A 16,106-nucleotide genomic window follows, 5' to 3' on the forward strand; every position below is an offset into this window, starting at 1 on the left:
ATGGGCCGCGCCGCCGCGCCCGGCCCGCTCCCGCCAGCGCACAAGCCGCGCCCGCTCAGGGCTCCGGGGCCGCGGGGCTGCGCTCCCGGGCGCGCCGGGCTCGCTCCATGCCGCGGCCGCTCCTCGCGCCCCGCCTCCTCGGCGGCCGGGCTCCTCCCTCTGCGGGCGGCGGCGGCGGCCGGCCCTCCTCCCTCTCCGCCGGCGGCCACCTCACCGCGGCCCCACGGCGGGAGAGGCCACGGGCGAGGGGCGCCGCAGCGCACGGAGGACGGAGGAGAGGTCGGACTGCGGGGCGCGCGGAACGCGGTTGGCAGAGCCCGGCGGCGGAGGGGGAGGGGTGGGGGGGGCGGCTCCGCGGCCGGGAGGGGCTCCCCCAGCGGTCCGCCCCCACGTCCCCGCTCAGGCCTCGGCCTTCTCGCCACCTGGCCGCTGCCACGGGCTGGGCGCCCAAATCCTCCTCCAGACCTGGGTCTTCTCCTCCTCGACACCTGTCCCTGATGCCCCTGCTGACCACTCCGTGCTGACCACCTTCCCTGGCCGGCTTCCCGGACCTGGGCACCGAGGCTGAGGCGCGAAGTCCTCCACCTTCGCGCTGCTCGGAAGCCTGCACTGGCTCCCCAGTACCTGGGCAGTCCAGGTCCACATCCTCGGGCAACAGCCAGGCTCTCTGGGAGGTGAGAACTAGCTACTCTCCAGGCACAAGGTCGGGCATCTTCCTTCTCCTCCTCCGGGCTATTCGTGATGCCGTCCCCGACACTCCCACTACTCTAACCCTACTCATCCGTCCAGTTCAGTCATGCCTCTCAGCTACAACCCCATTTTTCTCTGCCCTGCTCTGTGATGCTGGGGGCACTCCGCCACACTCTGCGGGGCGCTGGGGGCTCCGTGCCAGGCTCTGCCGACAGGGGGCGCTGGGTGGGGGGAGACTCGGCCTCCCTCCAACATTGCCCAACCCCCCCCCCCCCCCCCCCCCCCCAGCTCAAATGCCACCCTCTCTCCTTTAACCAAAGAGGATCTCCTTCCCTGAGGTCTTCTCCCTCCACGGTGCACCGAACTTCCTCAGTCCCCTCCTGGCCACTCACCAGGAGCTCCCCTTACCTGAATCACTGCCCATCTAACTGCTTCTTAGTCCTGGGCCCCAGCTGCCAGTGTCTTTCTGAGACCTTTAGGACCCCCTGCTATTAGCTCCCCCCATATCTGGCACTCTAGGCACCCACTAAATGTTTGTAGAAAAACAGTAATAACCCTGCTGTCCCACACACAGCAGGTCTTAGTTCTACATTTGCCGAGAGGATGAATGAACATACAACAAATACATGAAGGGCATCTACAGGTTTCTGTTTCTGCAAAACTGAAACATCCCAAAGTTTGTTCTTTTAGCCACTGGGCTGTCCTACCCTTAAGAAATCCATGGGACATGCAAAAGCTTCAAGGGAGAACTGAGGTGATTTGGAGCAGGACAGACAGCGTTGGAGTCTGGGCAGAGACACGGAGAGAGAGGAGACATCACAGATTACAGCTGCACAAGCAGGGACAAAGGCAAAGGGAGAAACTGCTTTCATAAGTTCCTGCTGCACCCAAGCCCTCTGCTGAACACTCAGGCTTAGAAAATTGGGGAACCAGGTCTGCCTGGGGCCCACTTATGCCGCTTCCTAGCTCTGTGACTTCAGACACGTCACTTCCCCCATCTGAACATCGGGACCCTCACCCGTAGAACAGTGCTAAGAAAGCACAGCCTCACGCGTGGCCAAAGTGAAGGGAAACGACCCACGGATGCTGCTCGCCCAGCTGTGGTCGTGAAAACAAAATGCTGTTCGTGTAACTCATCCAACAATGTCTCCTGGGCACCTCTGTGTGACTGGCTCTGGGAAAGCGGCAGGAAGACAGCTCCTGCCCTCCAAATGCCAGGAGAAGAGATGCCCTAACCAGCAGCAGCTGGACTGTGCAGTGGGCCAGGGAATCCCCGTAGGAACCCCTCACCTGCCCAGGTTCTGGAAGGTTTCCCGAAGGAAACAGCTCTGTGGAATTACTCCTCCCTTGCTGATGAGACCCAGGCACAGAGTGGTTAGCCGACCCATCCAAGGCCACGGTCAGCAGACACCAGGTCTGTCTGCACTGGACCCCGACCATCTGTCTGCAGAGCCAGTGCCCACCCGCCTACTCCCCACTGTCCAGCCCACCGAGGCCAGTGGGGCTTCAGCCCAGGCTTCTTCCTCTAAGTTCTGGGGATGGCAAGTCCCTCCCGTGTCCCTGGTTCTCAGGGTCCCAGCACTAACAGTAAGGGGTAAAGAGTAGAAGCAGAGAGTCTTGGGGTTCTACAGGGCTGGAGACGTCGGGGGAAAGACGAAGACTCCCTCCTAGAGACAGGGCTAGGGGTCACCTATAGGTTTCAAGCCCTCATAGAGATGAAGCTGCAGTCCCTAACCCCTTACCACACACCACCCAGCCCTGCCTATCTCAGCCTTTATCCTCCTCCTAGCACTGCAGGAACCTTTGGGAAGCACAGAGCTGGCCAAGCCCTCTCCTTCCACATCTTCCCTGAGTTCCCCCCAGGACAAACCCAGCTCCAACCAGATTAGCATAGGGGAGCCTGCTCCAGCCCACAGGGCCTCACTCTCTTCCCTCTCCTATCCAGGGAGGCCTGTCTGGGGGGCCTGGGAGTCATCCATCCCAAGCCTCAGCCCATCACTGCAGGCGTGCCAGGCACCACTAGGTCTCTCCCTGCCTCTCCATGCTGGCTCCTCCTGCTTGGGTCCAAACACCCCGTCCACCCAGACCCTGCCAGGGCCTCCCAGACCCCTCCTACCTGATCTTGCTCTGGCTGCCCCTGCCTGCTGTGGGGCCACCGATGTCATTCTCTTGGTCACCATCCCGATCTCGGTCTTTCTCCTCTTGCAGCCGCTGGAGCAGCAGCTGGTGGGGGAGGCTCCGCAGCGAGGGTCCTGGCGAAGCTGCTGGTTGCACCTCACCCTTCAGGTTGATGTCACTGGCTGAGCGCTGCAGGGGCCGAGGGGAGGCCAGGCCACTGGGGCCAGCCAGCCGCCGTCGCTTTGCATAACTGGGGGTTTCCCTGAATGGTACTGGGATGGGAGTGGGGGGTACAGATGAGACTCTGGGCAGCCGGATAGGGTGACCAACTTACCCTGGTTTGCTTTCCAGATTTGAAAACTAAAATCCTAGGTCCCAGGAACTGCCTCAGTCCTGGGCAACCAGGACAGTTGGCCAGCCTATGACTGAAGCTCCCATGGAGGGGGTCACATCCCAAACTGCCTCTAACTCTAGTTTCAGGGGTAGAAGCCCGCTCCTCCGGTCAGCCAAGTGAGGTCTTGGGCATGCTCAGATCTGCTCTTGGAACTGCCCATGTCACAGGCTTTAGCAGAGGCAAAACAGGCCACACATGACAAATGTAACCAGGCTACTGCCGCACTGGACCATCGAGAGCTAATGATAATGAGGGAAACTGTAAAGATGTTCTAGACCAGGGTTTGGCAAACTTCTGTAAAGGATCAGATAGCAACTATTTCAGACTTTGAAAGCCATATAGCCTCTGTCCTAAGGACTCAACACTGCCACTACAGCACGAAAGCAGCCACAGGCAATGTGCAAGCAAATGGGTGTGGCTGAGTGCCAGTAAAACTTTATTTAAAAAGCAGATGGTGATTTAAAAAACATGACCCAACTATATGCTATTTACAAAAGAATCACTTTGGATCCAAAGACACAAGTAGGTTTGAAATAAAAGAATAAAGGAAGATATTTCATGTCAATAATAACCAGGAGAGCTAAGTAGCTATATTTATATCAGACGAAACAGACTTAAAGATTAAAAGTGTTACAAGAGACAGAGGACATTGTATATTGATAAAGGTATCAATTCATCAAATACATTAACAATTATTAACATATATGCACCAAACAACAGAGCATCAAAATATATGAAATAAACATTAACACATTCGGAGAAATAGACAGTTCCATAGTAATATTTAAGACTTCAACACCCCACTTCCAATAATGGATAGAACATCTAGAGGGACAATCAATAAGGACATAGGAGAATTGAACAAATTAGACCTAACAGATATGCTTATAGAACACTACAGAAAACAGGAGAAGAATGTCTATTATTCTCAGTGCACACGCAACATTTTCCAGGACAGACTACATGTTAGGCCACAAAACAAGACTCAATACATTTTAAATGACTGAAATCACATAAAATATCTTCTCCTATTACAAAGGGAAGAAGCTAGAATTCAAGAACAACAACAACAACAAAACTAAAAAAAATCACAAATACATGACAATTAAACAACACACTCTTAAACAACCAGTGTGTCAAAACACATCACAGAGAAGTTAGAAAACACTGAGAAAATAAAAACAAAAGCACGCCAAAACTTATGGGATGAAGCAAAAGCATTGCCAAAAAGGAGCTCCATAGCTTTAGACATGTATATCAAAAAAGGATAAGTCTCAAATCAACATGCTAAGTGCACCTCTTAAGGAACTAGAAACAGAGAAGCAAACCAAACCCAAAGCTAGCAGAAGGAAGGAAGGAAGGATAGACAGAGATAAATAAAATAGAGAACAGAATATAGAGAGAATCAATGAAAACAGTTGTTTCTTTGAAAATATTCACCAAACTGACAAACCTGTAGCTAGACTCAGAGAAAAAAGAGAAAAGGGACACAAACAACTAAAATCAGAAAGTGAAATTATGGCATTGCTGCCAATCTTACAGAATTAAAAAGGATTAAAGGAGAATACTACAGACAACTGTGTGCCAACAAATTAGATACGTTAGAGGAAATGAACAAATTTCTAGAAAAATATAGATTACCAAAACTGACTAAAGAAGAAAGAGAAACTCTAAGCAGACTGCAGTAAGAGAAGACACGGCTCAGTGATCGCAAATCTCCCGACAACGGCAAGTGTGGCGCCAGACAGCCGCCCTGGCGAGTTCCACCGAATACTTAGAGAAGAACTAGCACCCATCCTTCTCAAGTTCTTCCAAAAACTAGAAGAGGAAAGAACACCTCCTAACTCACTCCAGGAGCAATTAAAAAATAAGCAAAGGACTTGACATTTCTCCAAAGAAAATCTACAAATGGCCAATAAACACAGGAAAGATGCTTAACATCATTCGCCAGTAGGGAGATGAGAATCAAAACCACAATGAGGTACTACGTCACACTGACTGGAATGGCCGTAATAAAATAACGATAATAACAATAACACCGATGATTACAAGTGTTTGCAAAGATTTGAAGGCTTTGAAATTCTCATAAATTGCTGGTAGGAATTTAACTGGTGAAAAACAATTTGACAGGGCGCCTGGGTGGCTCAGAGGGTTAAAGCCTCTGCCTTCGGCTCGGGTCATGATCTCAGGGTCCTGGGATAGAGCCTGCTTCCCCCTCTTTCTGCCTGCCTCTCTGCCTACTTGTGATCTCTGTCCGTCAAATAAATAAATAAAATCTTAAAAAAAAAAAAACAATTTGGCAGTTTCTCAAAAAGGTACCTATAGAATTATCCTATGACCCAGCAATTCCCCTCCTAAGTTTATACCCAAAACAACTGAAAACAGGTACCCAAACAAATACATTTCACACATGTTCATAGCAGCAATATTCATAAGAGCCAAAAGGTAGAAACAACCCAACTGTTGAAGAACGTGTGGATAAACAAAACGTTACGTGTACAAACAAAGGACTATTATTCAGCTGTAAAGAAAGAATGACGCAGCGATAAACCCTCCAATACGGAGAAGCTTGAAAACAAGCTGCGTGAAAGGAGCCAAACCCCAAGAGTCCCGTCTTGTAGGGCTCTACTCCTGTGTGTAGGTAGGAGGTAAATCTATAGAGACAGAAAGTGCATTAAGGGGTAAGGGGGGTTAAGGGGGAGGGGAATGTGGAATAATTACTTCACATATGCAGGGTTTCCTTTTTCCAGGTGATGAAAATTTTTGAAATTCAATAAATGTGGTTGTATGACACTGTAAATGTATTAAATACCACTGAATTATTCAACTTAAACTAATTAATTTTATGTTATGTGGATTTGACTCTGTATGAAACATAAGTCCTCAATTTTAAAGCCTCAATTTAAAAAAAAAAAAAAAAAGGCAGACTGTGGGCTGAATTTGGCCTGTGAGGCCTCATTTGCCAAGCCCTATTCTAGACCCCTGTTAGCAAAGTGTGGCCCACGGAACATCAGCCTCACCTCAGAGCTGAAACTCTCGGGAAATGCAGACTCTCCGGCCCCACCCACAGCCGCTGAGTCAGAATTCACACTGAACAAGATCCCTAGGTCCAGCGTGAGAAGCACGTCCCTCTGGCACAATGGGACAGCAAGTTGGTGAGAGCATGGAAGCGTGTGTCGGAGACGGCAGCAGAGAATGTGGGCCCTAATTTGGCCCAAGGCAACAGAGGTGAGGAGCACAGGTAGCAGCCCCCAGACCAGGTCTCTGCTTTGGGCCCATCAATCTGAAGAGGGCTGCCAGGAGGTTTCGTGGTGTCCTGTCCCTTGAAGAGTAACCCCAGCCTATCAGACCCTTCACCAGGGCTTCCCTTCCTGAGGAAGAGGAAGGGGGATAGATGGGGACAGCCTCCCTCCAGCTCTTCTGTGTGCAGGCCCATCCCGGGTCCCCAAGCTAGGGTGAGACATAGCAACTTGTGACTATCACTGAGGGAGCATCCCTAGAGTGAAGGTGTGCAGAGGGAGTAGGGGTGACAAGGACAGGTCCAAAGACAGCCTCTGCCCTAAACCCCCCTTTATAAAAATGGACAAATAATAATCACTCCTTGCAGGATTGTTGAGAGAATAAACTAAAATAACAAGGCTCCTAGTAAACACTCAGGGACATCTGGCTATGTCATCATCTGGCTACTTCATCTGAGTGTATGCATGACCCCTGAGCAGGCTCCCCAGCACACAGCAGGCAAAGACAATGCCACACAGGGGCTACCTGCACTGGACACCTGCTCTGTATGCCTGCTCAGCAGCGACACGCCAACTCTGGCCTGGAGAGCACACGCCAGGCCAGCCAGCCAGTGAGTCATAATAATGGGGACCCTAGAAGCTCTAGTATCTCCGCCCACGGTCAGGAAAATGAGGGGTAGCTAGAGCCTTCGTCTCTCTGGGCCAGGACCAGATACCCTCCTCCCTCTAATCAGTTGGACCAAGGAGTCCAGATGCATAGACTCAAATCCCACATGAGGTCAGGGGATGGAACGGCATACAAATAACCATAAAGAAAACATATTTTACTTAAGAGAAACTGAGGCAAAGAGGTCCTAAGCAGCTTTCCCAGGGTCAAACAACCACAAGACGAGAGGATCCTCCATGTGTACAAACCAGGATTCTCCCAGGCTGACAACCAGACCCTAACTGAGCCCTCACTCTGTCTCTCATCCCCAACTCAAGCCTCAAACCTTATCCTCGTTCTCTCCCAACCAGAACCTGGACCCAAATTCTGTGCCATGTCATTAGCTCAGTCGTTTTCTCAACATGGACCTGCAGATACTCGCAAAACTGCCACTACCGTGGAGGGACTGCCCCACCCCAACTGTAGAGACTCGACCCATGTTCGTGTCCCCTGGCCATCCTGGGACATGAGAGATGCAGAACCAAGCCTCACTGGAGGATGTCTGTTCAGGGGAGACACTACAGCAGAAGAGTCCTTAAACAGGAACTTGACCTTAACCCCACTTTAAAATTCAACCTAGCCCTGTCATAATCTCACAACAGAACCAAGACCAGCCCTAGCCCTTTGCTGTCTACTGTCACTTGTTTGTTTTGCTTTGTTTTGTTTTTTTAATGGGGACACTGCAACCATGGCAGAAAGGGGAGCCTGGGAGTCTGTGTTCCAGAGAGAACCAAGGGGAGAACAACCTGGTCCACACAGGACAGAGGGAGCTGTGGCAGTTAGCTGCAGGGGTCACCTTTCCAAGAGGAGAGACCTACCCTCTCCCACAGCCCCACCCACTGCACATGGGAGACAGAAGGCAGGATTCCAAGAACAGGTCCCAGAGAAGCCCGGCACCCACCGCTGACGTGGGAGTGGGCGGGGGGGGACCTCCTTGAGGCTCCCGTATGATGGCCGTGCCCATCCTCCTGCCCTGCCCTAGAGTCAAGACTGAGTGGCATCTCCCGGTTTTCCTTCTGGGACCATGAGTCAGACATATCCTGGGCTCCCCCAGTGTACTCATTCAGAGCTCAGGGCCCTGAAGATAGCTCTTCCCTTTTCCATTTGCATCCGGACCACTGTGCTTTGTTTTCTTACGTGATCCTGTCCTACTGAAGCATGCTCTGGGCCACCTAAACCAGCTCTTGCTCTAAGCAAGAGTGACACACTGAGGGTCAATGGCTGAGATCTACTGCCCCATGTTCCCTGCTGACCCTTCATATGACCTAACAGGAAATGAAGCTAGACCCTAACTTCAACCCTACTCTCAATCTAAGTCGATCCCTAAACTCAACAATGGCCCAACCCAGAGCCCTAACCGAACGGTGCTCTTAACCCTTTCTCACACCCTTGGTCCACTCACACAGGCCCTGCTCTCGGCAGATTCCCCAGACCTTCAGGGGCTATTAATGGACCTTTGACCAAAGCACAGCTGCAAGGAAGAGGCTCAGGGTATGGGGGCTCCCTTGTACCATCCCCACTGACCCCTGTACCTGTTGGGGCCCTGACAACGCCCACAAATCCACATCAGACAGGGACCTGGGTTGGGGAGCACTCACCAACATCCGAGTCTTTATGGGTCTTGATGACCTCTGCGAGCTCAAAGTTCCCTGCGATGATGGCCACCTGAGGAGGGAGGATGAGAGAGGGGACTCAGGGGCGCCAAACCTGCCCCCCCAACCCCTGTGCATCCCCCCCTGGGCTCTTGTGTGGGTGTCTTCCTTGGTTGGGGGCCCCAGGCTCGGACTCTGGCCCCTGTCTAATCTACCACCCCATTCTGCCCAGGACCAAGAGAATTCTCAAACATGAGACTTTCAGAGCTAAAGCCAAGACAGTCCAGGCCTATGGGTCACCCTACTGATTCTCTTAACAGCCACGCCATATACACCATCACTCCCGTCTCAGCCATGGCCCACCGCTCCCTCGTACCTGTCACCCACCTTCTTCCCCTCCCTTGTCTCTGCATCTGGTCATCCAACAGGCCCTTCCAGACTCGCCCGAACCCACTGGGCTCTTCCATTGCCACATCTGTCCCCTGGCTGGACTGCCACAGAGGACCTACCTGTTTCCCTCATGTCTCTGAGGAGACCCCTGAAGGCCCTCACTTCCACTGAAAATAGAAGCCCAGCTCCTCCGTGGTCGAAAAGTTCCCATAACGAGGTCTTCATTCCCTCACCCACAAACTCCAGGGCACACAGAGATTCATGTGCCTAGTCATCCCAGGGTCAAGAACAAAACCCAGCTGGACAAGGGGCTCAGAAATATCACCTGAATTGAGTCAGGGACTGTAACGAATCCTCCCGCCCTGGTTTGGCCTCTATACCCCCACCTATGTCTGGCAGGTCAAGCCCACACTGGTTCTCCCCTGACCCCAGAGCCCTATGACCCTCCTCTCTCCCTGGAAGACAAGGGAACCATGCACAGTGAAGGCCCCCCCCCCCGAGTGGGCCCCATACTGGCCCACCCCCTTCTTCTCTCACCCTGGCCAGTCCTTCAGTGAGAGCTCCCTTACTGCCTTACGGGGAAAGAACCAAGGTCCCAAGAGAGCAAGTCACACAGAGTCCAACACCCAGGGCTCTGCCTCACCCTCCTATAAACCACTCTTGTACCTGGAAGGCTGTCTGGCTATTGTAATTGCGGACATCCTTGTTAGCTCCACGGAAAAGCAGGACTCGAGCACAGCTCTCCTGTTGGGGGGGTTGGAATGGGGGTCACAGTTGGGCAGCCAGAGGGGCGTGGCCAGGATGGGGCACAGATGGGGGCCTGGGGCGCACACCCCCACACCTGCCTGTCCAGTGCCTATATGCACAGCAGGGGGACGAGTAGATGAGGTATACACGACACACAAGCGTCCCACTGGCCCAGAAAGCCCAGACGTGCACAATCCACTCCCAGCTGTTCAGAACACACATGTGCGTGTGTGCTCCGGGAACAGATGTGCGCACACCGGCCTGGAAGGCCACAGTTCACAGCAGGACACAGAACATGCACCCACGAAGTAACAGCAGGACTAGACAGGCAAGTAAGCACTGCACAGGGGCAGCTGCGCACACACACGCACGTGCACACAGAGTCACACCTGGTTATAAAGGGCACAGATGTGTAGGGCTGTGTTCCCTGAGGCGTTCTGAGCCCCCATGTCAGCTCCGTAGAACAGCAGGTGTTCCAGGTGCTGCACGTGCCCAAAGCGGCAGGCCTGGAGGTAAAGGAGATGAAGCTGGGTCCCTGAACACAGTCCAGGACCCCTAGTCCTGCCAACGGGGCCGGGCAAGCCCCCACTGCCTGACAGAGCCAAGACTCCCCCCGACCCCTAGACAGAGGCCAAGACCCCCCCCCTCCCCGTGCCCTCCCACTCCCTGCCCACCTGATGGATCTCCTGCCAGCCATTCTCATCTGTGGTCCCCAGCTGAGCATGGTCGTGAAGAAGGAGCTCACAGCAGAGGGCGTCCCCGCCCCCCAGGGCACTGTGGTACAAGGGCGTCAGGCCGCGGCTGTCCTTGTAGTCGGGTGAAGCGCCCAGGTCCAGCAGGGTCTGAGGGCAAGGAGCCTCAGCATCCAGGCGGGCCCGGCTTCCTCCCCCAGCTGGGCCCTGTGCCCCTCCAGGCCAGGGACCTGCCCACACTGACCGTCAAGGCTGCGGCATTCCGCTGGCGTGTGGCACAGTGCACAGCCGTGAGGCCGTCTCGAGTGCGGAAGTCCAGGTGGGCGCCGCCATTCCTCAACACCTTCAGCAGGTCCGTGGCGTTGTCCAGCTGGGCCGCGAGGCTCAGAGGACACTCTGGGTTCAAAAGACAGAGGAAGGTTAAGGTCCCAATCACTCCAAGGCCATGCCCCTTCTTGCTCTGCTTCTCACCTCCTGAGTCAGGATCGTGGAAATTGGGGTCCAGCCCCTTGTCCAGTAGGCGGGCCACCCTGTCCGTGCTGTGCAGCTGGATGTAATCCATGAACTTCTTCAGGTTTGCCTGGAATGCCCAGCCATCCTGGTCAGCCCAGCAGCACAGTTACCCACTTCCACCAGTAAACCTCAGGCACCTGTCACCCTACAGGAGCTGCTGCCCCACCTGCTCACACCTGTCACCCTGCAGCATGATCTTGTCACCCCTCCTATCACCTTAAGCCCTGTACTCCCACATGGCCCACCTCAGCTCACTGGGCCCACGGGCTGCCTGAAGCCCTTCCTTGCATCCCAGGCCCACTGCAACAGCCAGTCTCAGCCAGGCCAGCCCCTCACCAAGGCCAGGTTGCCCGGGTCATGCCCCCAGGCAAACTCCCGCCCCCAGCCCCAGCCACGTGGGCCCCACCCTGCCCAGCCTGCAGGAGCCCAGGGTGCCCAGGCAGGAGCACCCCCCTCACAGCCCACAGCCCGTCACTCTGAGGTGGTCCTGTTCCTTCTTCTCCATGCGTCCACCCCAAGGCAGACCCTTATCCCCAAGGCCCTTCCTCACCTGCAGGCCGCCCCTCCTGTGACCTGACTTGCCTGCCTTGCACTCGCTGACCTAGTCGCGCATTAGTTCACTCTGCAGAGACTCAGTGAGGCTGGCGCTGCAGATGCCACATGGCAAGGCGCCTTGGCCGAGGCCCCCGGTCTTCTCCAAACACTCAGATTGCATCACAGAGAGGAGAGGACACCCACGGGAGGTGGCCCCCTAAGGTCGGTCTGGACCATCAAGCAGGAAGAAGGGTGCTCACGATGGGGAGAGAATTCAGCCAGAGCCAGAGGCAAGGGTGTGATCTGAGGGCTAGTCAGAGTAGGGGCAGGCAGACACATGCAGGTCTGGGGCAGGATTGAATCTCAATCTGGGGCACCTGGGGGGCTCAAACAGTTAAGCCTCTGCCTTCGGCTCAGGTCATGATCCCAGGGTCCTGGGATGGAGCCCCTCATCGGGCTCCCTGCTCAGTTGGAAAGCCTGCTTCTCCCTCTCCCTCTCCCTCTCCCACTCCCTGGGCTTGTGTTCCCTCTCTCACGGTGCCTCTCTCTGTCAAATAAATAAATGAAATATTAAAAAAAAAAAAAAAAGAAAACTCAATCTAAAAACAAGTGGGACTCACTGGGGGTCAACAGTTACCAGTGTCACCAGTGTTCTGTGAGCTGCTCACGACAGTTTTAAGAGATAACAATTTGGGGGGGTGGGCAGAGTGACAGGATCACACTGGGGCAAGTGGAGAGCGAAGGCACAGTCTCCACCCAGCCAAAATCATGGCCTCTGACCCCCATGTACCCTGGGAGCAGCAGAAAAGCCTGGCATGGAGGCTCCATGGTCACAGAGGGGTCACCGTGGCCCAATGCTCTGATCCTTCTCCTAGACAGAGACAAGGTCCAAAGATTGTCAATGAAGTGTCCAGTAAGCAAAGGTCCACTAGTCACTGGAACCTGAGGTGGCAGCTGAGGGAGGCTGCCTGTGGGTAGGGGCCATGGCACCCACATTGCCTCTCCTGCATTCAGAGAAGGTAGTGAGGTGGCCCCCAAAGAACATTTGGGGTCAGGCCCACCGAGCCATGGCACTCAGTAGGTGCGCCCCAGCACAGGCCCCCAGCGTCAGACAGATCTGGATTCAGCCCCAGTTTCACTGGCTGCACAGCCACAAGCAAGTCACATAACTTCTCTGGGACTCAGTATCTTCATCTGGAAAATGGGATAACAATAGCCCCTCCCAGGAGAAAATTAGTGAGTGCCTAATTATTGGTGCCCAGCACTGGGTAACCGCTAAGTGCTAGGGTCCCAGTCCTCCCCCCACCCCCAGGTCCCCTACACAGAACATCAGGTGCTTCTTCACTCCCATTCCACCCAGGCTTTCACCAAGATACCACGTGCTATCATAGTCCACCACCACGCCCAGCCAGGGGCCCCCCAGAGGGGTGAGCAAGAGTCTGATCTCACTGAAACCCGTCAGTAGACCACCCACACAACAGCCATGCTGCTGGAGTCCGCACCCAGCCCCCAAGCTGCCCCAGCACCTGCTCTGGGCCCCTGATGCAAGAGAAAACAGACTGAGCCAAGCTGGAGGAACAACGGTCAGCCCCAAGTCAGGGTGGAGGGCGCTGGGGGCAGAGGAAGAGCTCTTGGGAATTTTTAAATGGCATTTTTGATATCACAAAATCCAGTGAAGCCTGGGGTGAAGGGAACACTGCTCATGGGGGCCAGGAGGTAACCTCTGGAGTCCCTCCTCTGTGGCTTCCTCCTTACCTTTGTGTGAAGCTTTGCAAACTGCTTATCATCAATGAGGTTCTGGGCATAAACTCGCCTCTTGTATCGAAACTGCTCAGGTAAAGAAAAGGCAGAGAAAAGGCACCCACCTGGGCTGAGTGAGCAAATGCACACACAAAACCAAGCCCTGTTTCCTCAGCCAGCCGGCCACACCAACCTCACGCACACTATCATGGACACAGCGCCAACACCAAGTTCTGATGGGGTGCATGCCCGCTGTCCCCTAACCTGCAACACCCTTTCTCTCACTCCCACCCCCAGGGTTCCCTGGCAAATGCCACTCCTTTTCTAAGACCTGATTCCAGGCTTACCTTCCTAGACATGCCCTGAGTGGAACTGACCCCATTTCCTTCTGCCACCAGAGCGGCCAAGCCAACTTTGAGCTCAGCCACCATAATGCTCACTGCACTTGCCACCACCACCCCAAACTGTAAGTAAGTCTGTGTCCCCACTCCTGACAGCGCACTCAACACCCTTTCCATCGTGAATGGGGGTGAGCAAACGAGAGAGACTGAGGTGTGCCCTCAGAGACTCCAGGGGCAGGGGAGGGGTACAGATGTGCAGACACAGGTAAGGCTCGGCTTATTCCACACACGGCTCTGCGCACGGACACCCCACTCCGCAGAAGCCCTCCGCGTTCCCAGCACACGAGACGCGGACTGCAAACACGGCTCGCAGCACGTACTGCTCACACCTCACACGCTCCACACACTGCACCCCGCGCCTCGCACGCACACCGTATGCACCGTTCGCTGAGCGGGGCTCACGCAGACCCCCTCCCGCGCGCACACACACACACGCGCGCGCGCGCGCGCGCGCGCCCGGCCGACTCCTCCGGTTCGCGTCCCTCACGGCTCTCGTTACGGAACTCCAGGGTCGTGCCCCGCGCGCCCCCGCCCGCCGCTCACCTCCAGGTAGGGCAGGGGCGTGTCCAGGTTGGGCGGGTACTCCTGCAAGAGCCGCTCCTCGTCCAGGAACTTGCCGGCACGGCCCCGGGAGGGCGGCTGGAAGAGCCCGTAGTTGAGCGCGTCCTGGAGGCTGTGGTTGAGGGCGCAGAGCACGCGCTGCTTGGCGGCCCACACGGGCGCGGCCGGGTCCAGGCGCAGACACTTCTGCGGCGGAGCGGGATCATGAGTGCGGACCGCATGAGCGCGGCACGGCCCCGCCCAGCCCGGCGCAGGGGACCAAGTCCCGGGAGCCCCGGCAGGACTCCCGGGCTCCCGAGCCCAAGCCCGGGACCCGGCGCCTCCGCGTCCAGCCGACGAGAACCCGCCCCGAGGGCGGTGCTTCCCCGGGCCCCGCCCCCGCCCGGGTGGTGGGGAGGGTCTCCGCGGAGGCGGCGGGGGAGGGGTGAGTAGCCGCGGGCCTGGGGTCCCCGGCACCCGCCTCCGAGTGCGCGGGGGGTGGGGAGGATGGGGGGAGCTGGTGGACGGGGTTGCTGGGGGCTGGGCGAGGAGGGCGGGGGCGCTGCCGGGACGGGGCGGTGGGGCTTACCGTCTGCTGCAGGTCCGGGATGCCGACGCGCACGACCACGGCGCTGGCCCCGGGGCCGTCCATCCCAGCGCCGGCGCCCGGGCCGGAGCCCGGGCGGCTCGCGGCCGGGAGCGGAGCGCGCTGGGGCTCCGCGCGGCGCCCCGGCCCCCCCTTCCCCCCCGCCGGAGCCCCGTCGGCCGCGCTGCGCGGGAGGGGGCCGGGGGGGGCCGGGGCCGGGGCCGGCGCGGGGGACAGCTGCGCCGAGGGCTCCGCAGGGGCGGCGGCGGCGGCGGCAGCGGCGGCGGCGCGGCTCAGCTGCATCGGCCCCGGCTCAGCTCGGCGCCTGCCTTCCCCGGGGGCGGGGGCGGCGGGGGGAGGGGGCCTGAGCCGAGAGGGAAGCGGGGGTGGCAAGGGGGCCGCGCCGGAGGCGGGGGCCGGGAGGGCTCAGGGCCAGCCGGGGACCGGGGGCGAGGGGGACTGTTCGGGTCCCCGGGGTGAGGTGGGAGGGTTCGTGCGGAGGGCCTCGGCCGCCCCACAGGGCGAGGGCCCTGGGGGCTGCGCGGGGGGTGTGGGGAGTCCTAGGCCTTGGCGTGGGGCGAGTGGCTGAGCCGCGAGGGCCGCGCCGCCCTTCGGCTGCGTGCGAGCATCCGCGGACCACCGGGGAAGATTCCGCGAGACGGGGGTCCTGAGGCTGGGGTGGGATCCGCGTTGGGCACAGGGACCAGAGAGGGCGGGAAGGGGAGAGAAAAACGGGAGAATTAATTTCCGGGGGTGGCAGCTTCTCCCCCATTCTACCGACCTCCCTACCCCACTCAAGGCCCGAGGGAGATGACGGTGACCAACCCTGACCCAGTCCTGGGTGTGAGACGGAGGAGACATCGGGGCCAGGGAAGGGCTAGGGGCTCTCCCACAGCGAGAGCCAGTTAACCCTCCAACTTAACCCTTACGACCACCCTAAATAGCGTTCAGCGCAGCTGCCGGCATCCCCAGCCGAGTTTGGGGAGTTCGCTCTGGACTCCACGGCCGCCTCGTCCTCCCCACTCTCCAGGCCCCGTGGTCTGCCTAGACCAACGCCTGTCTCCCCCTTCCCGTCACCTTAGCGACCACAGGATGGGGGCGCGACCTATGAGGACAGGCTTAGGGGAGGGGGCGCTACTAGTCTCCACCTGCATGGGGAAGTGAATTTTAGTTTTCTACGTTGTCGTGGCAACGCGGGAGGGGGTGATGAGTGGGCGGAGAGGA

General features: G+C 56.8%; 1 protein-coding gene across 4 annotated transcripts in view; it reads right to left on the reverse strand.

Annotated features, from left to right (window-relative positions):
- The window catches only part of SHANK3 (SH3 and multiple ankyrin repeat domains 3), a 50,021-nt gene extending 34,769 nt beyond the window's left edge, over positions 1-15,252 (reverse strand). For 3 of the 4 annotated variants that reach the window (XM_032882663.1, XM_032882662.1, XM_032882664.1), the window contains exons 1-10: positions 14,886-15,252; positions 14,300-14,503; positions 13,371-13,442; positions 11,040-11,148; positions 10,813-10,964; positions 10,551-10,718; positions 10,266-10,382; positions 9,796-9,873; positions 8,746-8,812; positions 2,807-3,080 (exon numbers count right to left, since the gene is read on the reverse strand). In XM_032882663.1, coding sequence (XP_032738554.1) covers positions 2,807-3,080; positions 8,746-8,812; positions 9,796-9,873; positions 10,266-10,382; positions 10,551-10,718; positions 10,813-10,964; positions 11,040-11,148; positions 13,371-13,442; positions 14,300-14,503; positions 14,886-15,185 — 1,541 coding nt within the window. In that variant the 5' untranslated portion in view covers positions 15,186-15,252. The remainder of the gene's footprint in view (positions 1-2,806; positions 3,081-8,745; positions 8,813-9,795; positions 9,874-10,265; positions 10,383-10,550; positions 10,719-10,812; positions 10,965-11,039; positions 11,149-13,370; positions 13,443-14,299; positions 14,504-14,885) is intronic. The other variant, XM_032882665.1, reaches the window with a different exon arrangement.
- Between the last annotated feature and the right edge of the window lie 854 nt (positions 15,253-16,106).

Source organism: Lontra canadensis, unplaced genomic scaffold (genome assembly GCF_010015895.1).
Source record: "Lontra canadensis isolate GAN:19392208 unplaced genomic scaffold, GSC_riverotter_1.0 scaffold84, whole genome shotgun sequence".
Lineage (NCBI taxonomy): Eukaryota > Metazoa > Chordata > Mammalia > Carnivora > Mustelidae > Lontra > Lontra canadensis.